The sequence below is a fragment of the Bombina bombina genome, chromosome 4 (genome assembly GCF_027579735.1).
Source record: "Bombina bombina isolate aBomBom1 chromosome 4, aBomBom1.pri, whole genome shotgun sequence".
Taxonomy (NCBI): domain Eukaryota; kingdom Metazoa; phylum Chordata; class Amphibia; order Anura; family Bombinatoridae; genus Bombina; species Bombina bombina.
In genome coordinates this window covers 807,315,686-807,327,660 of record NC_069502.1, presented here as the reverse complement: position 1 = coordinate 807,327,660, position 11,975 = coordinate 807,315,686, and the positions used below count along the sequence as shown (strand labels likewise).

Here is an 11,975-nt window from a genome sequence, read left to right as displayed (position 1 = left end):
TTTTGTGCATGAGAAACAAGAGAAATTAGGGAAAAAGTGTATAAACCTTTTAAATGATAATAAATACATATTATACAAGAGGAATAGACATGAGCATATAACAAACAAATACATATGAGTCCACAGAGCAGCATGCGGGGTGACCTCTGCTCATCTAGAGTGAATGGAAACATTAAGAAGCTTAACACTAGAAGCTTTAATATTTTAAATGATAAGGTCGTCTCCAATAGTGCCTGCCCCTACTGAGGGTAAACCAGCAAAGTGGCAAATGTCCCCTACCCTTAGCTTACTTAGCTAGTAAAGCTGCACCACACTTAGACCACAAGCCATAGAGGGGATAAGGGATTCCATGGACTCACCAGTCAGAAGTCTTCATCTGCAGTTATGTGGCTTTCTCAGTAGCCCCAGGTCTGACAGTACCAATTTTCATCCTCACAGGGACCTGTGACACAAGGAAACCAGCGTAACTAACACTGTATATCCCACAGGAAGGATAGCATAAATATACTGGATGTAGGCATGGGAAGCTTCCCCGTGACATCTAGAGCTAACATTCACCAAAACTCTTACTAAGAGGATTACATGGCTACTGACAACTTCCCTGCTCTTTAATAAAGGGAAACAACCCATTTAGAGCATAAAATCCAGAATTCAGCAGAGCACCACTCTCTGCCATCCTCCTGTAGACAAAGGCAAACAATTACTGGGGAAGTGGGAGGGATATTTCAATGTTCTGTTTGGGGTGTCTTTGCCTCCTCCTGGTGGTTAGGTGAAGTATTTCTGATAGGTTATGAATGTTTATGTGGACCCTCACTGTCATTAGAAGGAAATTATTTTTTCAGGTAAGCATAATATGTTTCTTTGATAAGTAATAACATTTGATTTCTGAGTAAAACATTTCCCACATTCAGAACATGAAAATGTTTTCTCGCCTGTGTGAATTTTCTGATGTCAAATAAGATGGGATTTCAGTTTAAACCAGTTTCCAAATTCAGCACACAAAAATGGTTTCATATGTATGAATTTCTGATGAGTAATTAGATGTGATATTAGAGTAAAACATTTCCCACATTCAGAATATGAAAATGCTTTCTCTCATGCATGAATTTTCTGATGCCTAGTTAGATCTGATTTCTGAGTAAAACATTTCCCACATTCAAAACATGAAAATGCTTTGTCTCCTGCATGAAATTTCTGATGCCTAGTTAGATCTGATTTCTGAGTAAAACATTTCCCACATTTACAACATGAAAATGCTTTCTCTCCTGTATGACTTGTTTGATGTCTAATAAGGTATGATTTCCGGCTATAACATTTCCTACATTCAGCACATGAAAATGCTTTCTCTCCTGTATGACTTTTCTGATGTCTAACAAGATGTGCTTTCTGAGTAAAACAGTTTCCACATTCAGCACATGAAAATGCTTTCTCTCCTGTATGACTTGTCTGATGTATAACAAGATGTGATTTCCGAGTAAAGCATTTCCCACATTCAGAACATGAAAAACCTCTCTCTCCTGTATGACTTTTCTGATGTCTAATAAGACTTGATGTCCTATTAAAACACTTACCACATTCAGAACATAATAAATCTTTCTCTCCTGTATGACTTTTTTGATGTCTAAAAAGACTTGATATCCGAGTAAAATATTTTCCACATTCAGAACATGAAAACTCTTTCTCTCCGGTATGACTTGTCTGATGTCTAATAAGATATGATTTCCGGCTAAAACATTTCCCACATTCAGCACATGAAAATTCTTTTACTCCTGTATGATTTGTCTGATATCTAATAAGATATGATTTCTGGCTAAAACATTTCCTACGTTCAGGACATGAAAATGCTTTCTCTCCTGTATGACTTGTCTGATGAGTAATGAGATTTGATTTCCGAGTAAAGCATTTCCCACATTCAGAACATGAAAAAACTCTTTCACCTGTATGAATTTTCTCATGCCTAATAAGATTTGATTTCTTAGTAAAATATTTCCCACATTCAGTACATGAAAATGCTTTCTCTCCTGTATGACTTGTCTGATGTCTAAGATGATTTGATTTCTGATTAAAACATTTACCACAATTAGAACATGAAAATGCGTTATCTCCTATATGAATTTTCTGATGCCTCATAAGATCTAATTTCAGAGTGAAACATTTCCCACATTTAGAACATAAGTTCCTCAAATGATTTCTTGGATTTTGAAAAAATCTTAACGAAGCATCTGCATTCTGGCCATGACTAGGATTATCATAGTCTATTAATCCACCTGTAGAAAAGGAATACAATAAGAGCAATGTTAGTTATTAATGTCATAAATATCTTTTTAAACATTTTAACTGGTCTCACTAACTGGAGTGTTAGAAGAAAAAAAAAAGCAATTCAGTTTTTTAATTAAGTTTCTACTACAAGGGAAGGGACTATGACCTATAAACCTTTTCCAAGCAACCATAAAATTGATTAAGGGCAGTTTATTGGACAAAGATGATTATTTTTTAAGGATTCACTGGCATCTCATAATTGTTAATCAATAAAACAACCATATTGTACAGTTGCAAGAAAAAGTTTGTGAACCCTTTGGAATTACCTGAATTTCTTCATTGTTTATTCATAAAATGTAATCTGATCATCACAATTATAGACAAACACAATCTGACAAAACTAATAACACACAAATGTAATTTTTATTGAAGACATTAAATAACCGTTCACAGTGCAGGCTGGAAAATGTAAGTGAAATTCTGTGTTATCAACTTCACCAAAAGCTATTTGGAGTAAGGTGTTTCAGTTAAAGGGTCTACATTAAAATTGTTATTGTTTAAAAATATATATAATGCCTTTACTTTTTGCACAACCAACATTGTTAGATTAATATACTTTCTAACATTTAAACCTCTAAACTTCTGTCTGTTTCAAAGGCTCTATAGACAGCCTCTTAATCACATGCTTTTTTATTTGCTTTTCACAACAGGAGACTGTTAGTTCATGTGGGTCATATAGATAACAATCACCTAGATTACAAGTTTTGCGCTATAGAGGGTGCAAAACAAACGCAACAAAAGTTGCGTTATTTCACCCTCCATAGCGCTGCCATTACAAGTTTTGAAAAAGGCGCCTTGTGCGTGTGATATGGTTGCGTTGAGCTCCATACTGCACAAAATACAAGTGCTGCTTTGACGTGCTCATGCACGCTTTCCCCATAGACATCAATGGGGAGAAAGTGTTAGGTATTTTTCTAACACCTGAAGCATGGAATGAAAAGCTCCGTAACGCAGCCCCATTGATGTCTATGGGGAAACAAAAGTTACACCCCAACATAAACCCCATGTCTAAAAACCCCTAATCTGCCGCACCGACATCGCCGACACCTACATAATGTTATTAACTCCTAATCTGACGCTCCCGATATCGCTGCCACAGAAATAAAACTATTAACCCCTAATCAGCTGCTCCCAATATCGCCGCTACTATACTAAATTTATTAACTTCTACCTCCCCGCACCCCAACATCTCCCACACTATAATAAATCAATTAACCTCTATTCCGCCGCTTCCCAACATCGCCACCACTAAATAAAGTTATTAACCCCTAAACCTCTGGCCTCCCACATCACTACCACTAAATAAATCTATTAACCCCTAAGCCGCCAGCCACCCACATCACAACAACCTAAATTGAACTATATTAACCCCTAAACATAACCCTAAACCTAACACCCCCTAACTTTAACATAATTAAAAGAGAGCTAAATTAAAGTTACAATTATTAACTAAATAATACCTATTTAAAACTAAATACATACCTGTGACATAAAAACATAAATTATGCTTACCTGAACATTTTCTTTTCTTCTGATGGAAAAAGAGTCCACAGCTGCATTAATTTCTTTTGGGAAATAAGAACCTGGCCACCAGGAGGAGGCAAAAACACCTCATCCAAAGGCTTAAATACTCCTCCCGCTCCCCACATCTCCCAGTCATTCTGCTGAGGAACAAGGAATAGTAGAAGAAATATCAGGGTAAAAGGTTCCAGAAGAATAAAATAAGGACACCCCCATAAAAATTACGGGTGGGGAGCTGTGAACTCTTTCCATCAGAAGAAAAGAAAATGACCAGGTAAGCATAATTTATGTTTTTTTCTATAATGGAAAGAGTCCACAGCTGCATTCATTACTTTTGGGAAAACAATACCCAAGCTATAGGGGACACTGAATGCCATTAGGGGGGCCCATTCAGAGGGCATTAAGCCTGAAACCACTGCCCACAAAAAAAACCCAGCTTCGTCTGAAGCCGAGAAAACTACCAAAGGAAAAGCCCCGAGGACCCTGACCCACAGGTAGTCCAGAGCCTAGCTAAATCGGACTCAACTGAGCCAACAGGTCTCCAGGAGACGCCATCGCCCAACAGTTGGTCCCTCCCCACTCACCCCTCACTAAAGAAGGGAATACCAGCCTAAACTCCCAAAGGGAGAGAGCCAGGAAGAATCGAAGGAAAAAATCAAAAGGTCACAAGATCCATAAAAGGAAAATCCCCCAGAGCGAGCCAAGCTCACAAGGGCCCAAATGGGTCCCGACTGACAAGGGGAGACTAGGCCTAGACCAGAGAAACCAGAGGTATAGGACCGGGCATAGAAATAGAGAAAGCTTTTCTCTCAAACGTCATGCAAAAGCACCAAAGACAACAGAAGACGGAGTCCTCACATAGTCCTGAACTAGGAACACTGAAGTATTCCGCTACAAAAAAGTGTAACAGACCCAGTGAAAAACACTCCCATCCTCAGGATGACACAGGGAATACTTGCTGAGAGCAAAAACGGCCAGCAAAAGAACAGGTTGCAAAAGGCAACTCCCAGACAGAGGTCCCCCTCTAGGCAATCCAATCCGCTAGACCTACCCACAGGTCTATCAAAAAAGGGGGATTCATAACCTCCATGAGGTCCCCAGGAAGAGAAGTGACACCCCAAACCCGAGGTGGAGCAATCCTAGACCCTCTGCTTGGAAGCTTAGGGAGCCAGCTAGCTACTATGCCCCAGCCGGGCCAGCAACAACAGGTCTGAAACAGGGGAACAGAAGCACCCCAAAACCAGCTCAAATACAAGCAGAAAAATGGCCACAGCCAATCCAACAGAGCACGGGTGCAACCCGACTCCTTAGGTCAGACAACAGGGCCGTAGACCCAAAGGATCTTCCAACTTAGTCTTGCCACGGAGCCAGCAAAACTCCAAATGGAACGTAAAAACCCAGAGAAAAAATCCCTCACAGCAAGCGAAACTCACAGGTCCCAACTCCTGAACCAGGAGAAGCCTTAAGAAAAGGACCACATCTCCATAAAAGAAGACTAAGCTCTCACCCAAGAAGGGGAAATGGCTAACAGGCAGCACTTTCCATAAGCCACAGGTTAAAGGAGAGATCAATCCCTCTTTAAAGTGATTCCCCTAAAAACTAGCCTGCTAACATGCAACCAATGTGCAATAGTAGCAGAAGTCCAATCACCTGCAGAGCAGAGAATTCAATGGATACTACAGCAAGCCGACCAAGAGAAACCGTCTAAGGTGCAACACAAGCCCCCAACTAGCAACGAACTCAGAAAACCTGGCAAACCAGGACCAGATCAAGAAATCAGAGTAAAAGGACATAGCCCAGGTTTCCAGGAACTGGGGAACCCCAAACCAACCCTGGAGCCTAAAGGTCGGGTAACAACCCACAACGGGATCCACAAGGGAAAATGCTGAATGATACCCAGCAACCGGAAGCCCCAGAGAGAACAGGTTAGAACCATCCAACTGTTTAGATAAACAAAACCCGCAAACTGAACACCCCATCCGAAGAAAAACCCAGACCACAGGGGATAGTAATGTGATATCCAGATCAACCCAGATAACGAGAAAAACTCGCAAGTCCCGACCTAAGGAAGAGACCACCCCTTGCCGAAGTCCCACTCTCTAAGGAGCCAAGACGGTAAAAGTCGTACAACGATGCTAGAGCTTCTAGACTCACTAACAACCTCAGGACAATAAGGCAAGGGGATACTTTGAGGTCCAAACCACTCAAGCAAAGGCTAGTCTCCACATCACCTCAGTACAAGTGGATGATCACAAGGAGAAAGGGGCGCAAACCAACCGCCGTTCCGGGAGGAACCTCAAGCAATTCAAGGAGACCACTCCCAGTGTCCCTAACAGGGAACAAACATCTCCCAGGCCCCTAAAAGGACACCATGGGGACCACAAAGGAAGATCAAATAGTCTCAGAAAACAGCTAGACAGTACACAGTCAATGTGCAATAGCTGCAGCTGGTTACATTCTGCAACCCAACCGCTGCAAGGCAGCTAAACTACCCTTCAACTTACGAGCTGCTGAGGACCAAGTCCAATGACAATCCTCGAGTCTCAAAAGAAAAAGGCCAAACCGCCACTCGGTGGGAAGGAGCTAAGCCCTCCAACTCCCCACCACATGGGAGAGGAACACTAGGTTCCGGCAATACCAGACGCCATAGAAAATGATGCAGCGGAGACTCCACTGACCAAGTCATCCAAATTGAAGGCTATAAAGACTGAGACAATCCTTCCTGCCTTGCAGACCCACAGGTCCTCTAGAATGCTTAGTTGAATGTAAAACAAATGATAACATGAGCACTCTGCACCTCAATCGAACCAGTCAATCCGAATGGCGCCACGTGTCTGAACAGTCACAAGACAGAACCAAACCCAACAGGACCAGCCTGCATCCTAACCGTCAGGCTGCATAAATCCTCCCTCAGAGGGGAAGAAGGGAAACAGACAAACATAGGACTAACATGTCCCCCAAAACACTTCCACAGAAATAACAGAGTATCAATCCCAGTTTAATATTCCCAAAAAAAAATAATCAACAAAATAAGACATCCTAACCGGATAAAAAGAAAATATAAGGCAACCCGAAGTTTAACGCCCAATAAGTAAACAGGCCTACTGCAGGTTAGCCAAACGGAGCACTAATCTTACAAAAAAAACTGGGAAGGATCTCAAAAAAAACAGTCAGGAGATTACATTATCCCCACATGTCTAAAGAGGTACACCATCCGAAGCAGACTGAACATTCCCATATCCGAGAAGGATAATTTAATAACTGAAAAATATGTCTTAACTATTGAGTAAGACGCACCACTCTATAACGAAATGCACAACACTCAGGGACAGTTACACCCGCAGGGAACTCTACAGGCCCTCCCCAAGGTGGTAGACCTGGGACAATAGGGCACAAGCACAAATGCGCATAAACCTCTGGACTCTGCAGACGAATAATCGCCAAAAATATGTGGAAGGGAAAACGTGCTGTAAACTCCGGAGAGAACACGCCACCCTGCATGGAGGAATAATTATAAACTGCATTACTCGCATGTGTAGAAGTATAGAGCGGTAGGGAACTCGCCTCTCAGAGGACAGGATCCCCAGAGGCGGATAGCTCAGCTGTCCCTTGATTCCCCGAGCCCGAGGAACAAGGCGCTCTCACATGACATACAGAACAAAACTGGTTGACATGTGTCAACGAGGCCAATCCGGATTCTTCACTGGACGCAGAATCTGAAATTAAAATAGTCTCAGTATCAGAATCCTCCATATAGAGGATATGCAAATATGGACTAAAGAAGTAAAACAAAAACGGCACCTGACACTCACAATGGCTGGGGAAAAACTCACCACCTCCTATGACCAGACCCCTGCGGACTAGAATTTCTCCCCACACGGTCGGGAATGCGGAAATGGAAGACGGAGCGTAACCACGCCTGACCACAAGGTGAACCGTATTGTCCAAAAAAATTGTGCCCAACCATAAGGTCACGTCACTTCCAAAGGCCTCAATGTTCCAACCACAAGCCCATAAACAACACACATAAGAAGGATGAATCACATAACAAACATGATTATAAACCACCCTGTTCAATAACACCCCTCAGGAGATATTAACCCTCGATTCCAAGATACTAAAGGAGACTCACTGAGACCCTTATGTTAAGTTAGACCCGTAAGGTGGTAGACTCTCAGGAACACATTTGTATGGTATGGTTTAGCAGAAAAACTCTTCCTGCATCTCCGAACTCTAACTTTCATCCAAGCCCTCACTGAGAGACTGACAGGACTACTTAAAACTCCAGTCCCATGCCGAAGAGTATTACCCTCCATAAGAGACAAAATAAATACTGACACTTCTCTGCCAACCTCCTGGGACGAAAGGCAAAGAATGACTGGGGGATGAGGGGAGTGGGAGGAATATTTAAACCTTTGGCTGGGGTGTCTTTGCCTCCTCCTGGTGGCTAGGTTCTTATTTCCCAAAGTAATGAATGCAGCTGTGGACTCTTTCCATTTAAGAAGAAAACCTAAGCTAGCTACAATATAACTAATAGTTATATTGTAGCTAGCTTAGGTTTTATTTTTATTTCACAGGTAAGTTTGTATTTATTTTAACTAGGTAGACTAGTTAGTAAATAGTTATTAACTATTTACTAACTACATAGTTAAAATAAATACAAACTTACCTGTGAAATAAAACCTAAGCTGCCTTCAACTAAAACCTAACTTTACAAAAATAAAAAATCCTACCAGTACAAAAAATAAAAAACACTAAAATTTAAAAAAACAAACTTAAAAAAACTACCATTACAAAAAATAAACGAAATTATCCAAAACAATATGGGCATTGCCCTTAAAAGGGCAGTCAGCTCTTTTGCTGCCTATTAAAAATAAAAAAATGGCTATTCTAAAAAAAAAAAAAAACACCCAAAAAAGAAAAAAAACATTACACAAAATAACGCACAAATTATCCAAAATAATAATAATTATTCCTATTTTAATACCCCGTTTTAAAAAAAAAAACACCCCAAAATAAAAGAACCCTAATCTATTGGCTGATTCGAATCAGCCAATAGGAATGAGAGCTGCTGAAATCCTATAGGCTAATTTGAACAGCCAATAGGATTTTAGCAGCCCTAATTCTTATTGGCTGATTTAAATTTTTCAGCCAATAGGAATGCAATGGTACCCCAGTATAAAAGGGGTAACTTGCATTTAAATGCTCAGTGTGCCGCGGACGTTCGCATGAAGAGGACCTCCACGTCGGATAGATGGACCTCTACCTGGTCCTCAGCCTCCGCGCATCAACCGCTCCGCCTCTGCAGGGATGAAGAAGATGCTGGTCCTATGATGGATGAATATGGAGCCTCCGGAATGAAGATCATTCAAGTGGGACTTCAGCAACTGTGAGTACCTAAAAAGGGGTTAGTGTTTTTTTTTTTAGATAAGGGTTTGGGCATTTCCTAAAAGAGCTTAATGCCCTTTTAAGGGCAAGAAAAAGAGCTGAATGCCCTTTAAGGGCAATGCCCATTTAAATGCCCAGGGCAATGGGTAGATTAGTTTTTTTTAGAGTTAGGTTTTTTATTTTGGGGGGTTGGTTGGGTGGTGGGTTTTACTGCTTGGGGGGTCTGTATTTTTTTTCAGGAAAAAGAGCTGATTTCTTTAGGGCAATGCCCTACAAAAGGCCCTTTTAATGGCTATTGGTAGTTTATTGTAGGCTAGGTTTTTTTTTTTATTTTGGGAGGGCTTTTTTATTTTCATAGGACTATTAGATTAGGTGTAATTGTTTTTATTTTGGATAATTTCATTTGTTATTTTTTGTAATTTAGTATTTTTTTATATTTTGTAATTTTTGTAAAAGTAGGCTTAATTTTTTTAGTAGGGTTAAATTTTTTAAAATGTGTAATTTCATTTGTAGTTATTTTAATTTTGGTATAATAGTAATGTTAGTTTAATTTATAGTTTAAACTTATTTTTTTTTTTATTTCACAGGTAAGTTTTAATTTATTTTAAGATAGGGATCTTGTAATTTTAATTTAAAAGTTAGGGGGTTGTTAGGTTTAGGGGTTAATAGTTTCATTTAGTTTTTGGTGATGTGGGGGGCTGGGGGTTTAGGGGTTAATAGGTTTATTTAGTGGTAGTGATGTGGGAGGCCAGAGGTTTAGGGGTTAATAACTTTATTTAGTGGCGGCAACGTCGGGGAGCGGCAGAATAGGGGTTAATATATTTATTATAGTGTGGGCAATGTCGGGGTGTGGGGGAATAGGGGTTAATAACTTTATTATAGTGGCAACAATGTCGGGGAGCGGCGGAATAGGGGTTAATAAATTTTATTAGTGGCAGTAATGTCGGGAGTGGCAAATTAGGGGTTAATAACTTTAATATAGTATTTGAAATCAACACAAGAAAAAAACAAGACTAATGGCACCACTATTGATTGTACTTAGGATACTCTGTTTGTGGTAGCTATGATTATATATATCTTTTAAAATGATTAACAGAGTCAGGTGCTGTGTACTTTTTAGTTTCAAAAAAGAAAAAGGAGTTTCAATCCTAGGATTGAAAATAGTGTACACTTGTGAAGCACTCTTACCTAAGGAGAAGGGGCTCTGGGTTAGAACAGATAATAACGGGGGAGGGAGACGGTCTTAACCGTAACAAATTAAAATGTAACCTTTATTAGGATTCTCAATAAAATAACTGTCCACAAACAAACATATATACTTCTATTAAAAACACAGATGTGAATGGGGATATAATATGCAGCGTGTTATGTTGGACGTAGAAAATTGCTGATGGGGTTAATTCTTAACCGAGGATGAAAAATCCATAGCCAAGAAGAAATGTTCCCTTAGTGAATGGATAGTATACGGTACTATTAGATGTTAGTACAGGTGTTTGGTGTGACTGAACATAGTATTCGAATTGCTAATGTTAATAGTACACTTTATTAGCGTTTATTTGCTATGCATTAAATGTTCATGTCTGCTTAGGTAACTTAGCAACATTTGTTAAAGGTCAAATTGTTTATACGTTACTATGTTGCCACTTGTGATACTGTATGTTCTGAATATAAGTTACTGTTATTATCACTTGTAATGCTATCAGAAAATAGAGAGGGTATTCAAATCCTCCTTATAGACTGTTATCTGCTTATGTAGGTATTACCCGTGTTAGGGCTAATGTGAACGTTCTTATAGCCTGATTTTATGGATATCTGCTAGAAACTTATATTCGTGCTCTTAATGTCTCCCAATATCAGGTTTATTCCTGTGAGTTGAATTAACATATTCATGTTAACATATATTAACATATATTACAACATATATTACTCCAGTGGTCTTGCAGGTAATAAAAGATTTGATGTTGTGTACCTTGTTAAATCTATATTTAACTGTGGTAGTTTTTTTCAAGAATTTGCAGCTTGTGCATGAACCACATGAGTATGATCCATAGGGTATATTACCCCTCTTTGTTCTTTTCTTTTTGTGCACAAAATGGCTGGGACTAAGGAGATCTTTTAAATTCTTTGTCCTTATGTAGCTCAGCTCTATCTTCGGCTCTATGAGCTTTTCCAGTATATTATCAGATTGTAGAATATGCCAATGTTTTTTGATAATTTTGATTATATCATGGCTCTGTGCATTGTATGTTAATACAAGTCTTGTTTTCCCATCCTTCTGTTGGGATTTTGGTTTTAGTAAATCCTGTCGGTTGTTTTTTTTGGCTCTGTGTTTTGCCTTTTTGATGGAGGATCTACTGTACCCTCTCTGGCTGAGACGACTGGCTACTTCTGATGCTCTTTTTTGATATAATTCATCTTCTGAGCAATTCCTCCTGGTTCTTAAAAATTCCCCTATTGGAAGGGATTTTATTGTACATGGAGCATGTGCACTTGTACTGAACAGTATTGTGTTAGTAGCCGTCTCTTTTCTGAATAAATCTGTTCCTAGCATTCCATTTGCTTTCTTGAACAGTCTCAAATCAAAAAATGTAATCTCCGTTTGACTACATTCATATGTTAATTTGATGTTCAGATTATTATTTAAGATGTCTAGGAACCTATTTAGTTTGTCTTTCGGTCCCTCCCATATCATCAGGATATCATCAATGTATCTCAGCCAGAGAGGGATATGTTGAGTGAATTCATCA

General features: G+C 39.6%; 1 protein-coding gene across 1 annotated transcript in view; it reads right to left on the bottom strand.

The window, feature by feature from the left end:
• Positions 1-747: 747 nt before the first annotated feature.
• Positions 748-11,975, bottom strand: part of LOC128657889 (zinc finger protein OZF-like) — a 60,764-nt gene continuing 49,536 nt past the window's right edge. The window contains exon 5 of the mRNA XM_053712316.1: positions 748-2,267. Coding sequence (XP_053568291.1) covers positions 1,096-2,267 — 1,172 coding nt within the window. The 3' untranslated portion in view covers positions 748-1,095. The remainder of the gene's footprint in view (positions 2,268-11,975) is intronic.